General features: G+C 34.0%; 1 protein-coding gene across 1 annotated transcript in view; it reads left to right on the top strand.

Annotated features, from left to right (window-relative positions):
* The window catches only part of LOC106108707 (ryanodine receptor 44F), a 100,506-nt gene that overhangs the window by 30,032 nt on the left and 69,432 nt on the right, over positions 1-1,042 (top strand). Inside the window, exon 22 of the mRNA XM_013289967.1 lies at positions 961-1,040. Coding sequence (XP_013145421.1) covers positions 961-1,040 — 80 coding nt within the window. The remainder of the gene's footprint in view (positions 1-960; positions 1,041-1,042) is intronic.

Genomic DNA, 1,042 nt, shown 5'->3' with positions numbered 1-1,042 from the left:
GAGACGTGGACACATAGACGCTTTTGAAATGTGGTGCTGGCGGGAAATGATGAGAATACCGTGGACTGCACACAGGACAAAAGATTCAATATCTATAGCAATGGCTAAGTGTACATTTAAGGAGGTTAAAGTAACTATGGGACTGACTTGAAATGTTTCCTTTTGAAGCTTTAATAATTAAATATGTTTTATTTTCAGATCACACTACCATCCTACATCGAACAAATACGTGATAAACTCGCTGAGAATATACATGAAATGTGGGCGATGAACAAGGTGAGTTTCATTATCTTTATAGTTTGTCTAAATATTTTAGATTAGTTTGACAATTCATTTTAAATTTAGTAGGGAGGGGTTGTGTAAAATCAGTCATGAATCTTATCGATTTTCGATTTTTATTCTTGTATAAGTTGGAATCGATAGATTTATAGTTATAACTTATGAAATAAAATAAAAATACTGTTTTCTCAAATTAATAATGACCATAACAAATAATGAGAGTAAATAAATGTTTATTACTACAGCCGTACGTAATCGAATTGGATTTCGCTATTATTTCTGTCATCGCTAAATTCTCTGCACTGTAATCAATACTATAAGCAAATAATAATTTTAGTTGAGTTCAATAATTATTTAAACCGAATATCGATAGTTCAAAATTGTTCGCGGCGTGTTTGTTTCGTCACTACGTTACCTGTCTATTAAGTATGGCATTTGCCTTCATACAAATTGAATAAGATACTTCATATGCGTCATTTATCAAACTATCTTATTTAGACACACTATAACTGATTTTTATTATGTATTGATTCCACGTGGACGAAGTCGCGAGCTATAACTAATATACTATAAAAATGTCAATATTTCTTTGAACATACTTCTGTTAATTGTTCAAGTTTGTTTCCCTTCATATCATGTACTTTTAAAATGACAGTTTATTAAAGCAGCGTGTACTGTCAGATCGAGGCGGGCTGGGTGTTCGGGGAGCAGCGCGACGACCTGCACAAAGTGCACCCCTGCCTCGTGCCCTTCGAGCGTCTGC

Source organism: Papilio polytes, unplaced genomic scaffold (assembly GCF_000836215.1).
Source record: "Papilio polytes unplaced genomic scaffold, Ppol_1.0 DF821400.1, whole genome shotgun sequence".
In the NCBI taxonomy this organism is placed as follows: Eukaryota; Metazoa; Arthropoda; class Insecta; order Lepidoptera; family Papilionidae; genus Papilio; species Papilio polytes.
This window is presented reverse-complemented; position numbering and strand designations above follow the sequence as displayed.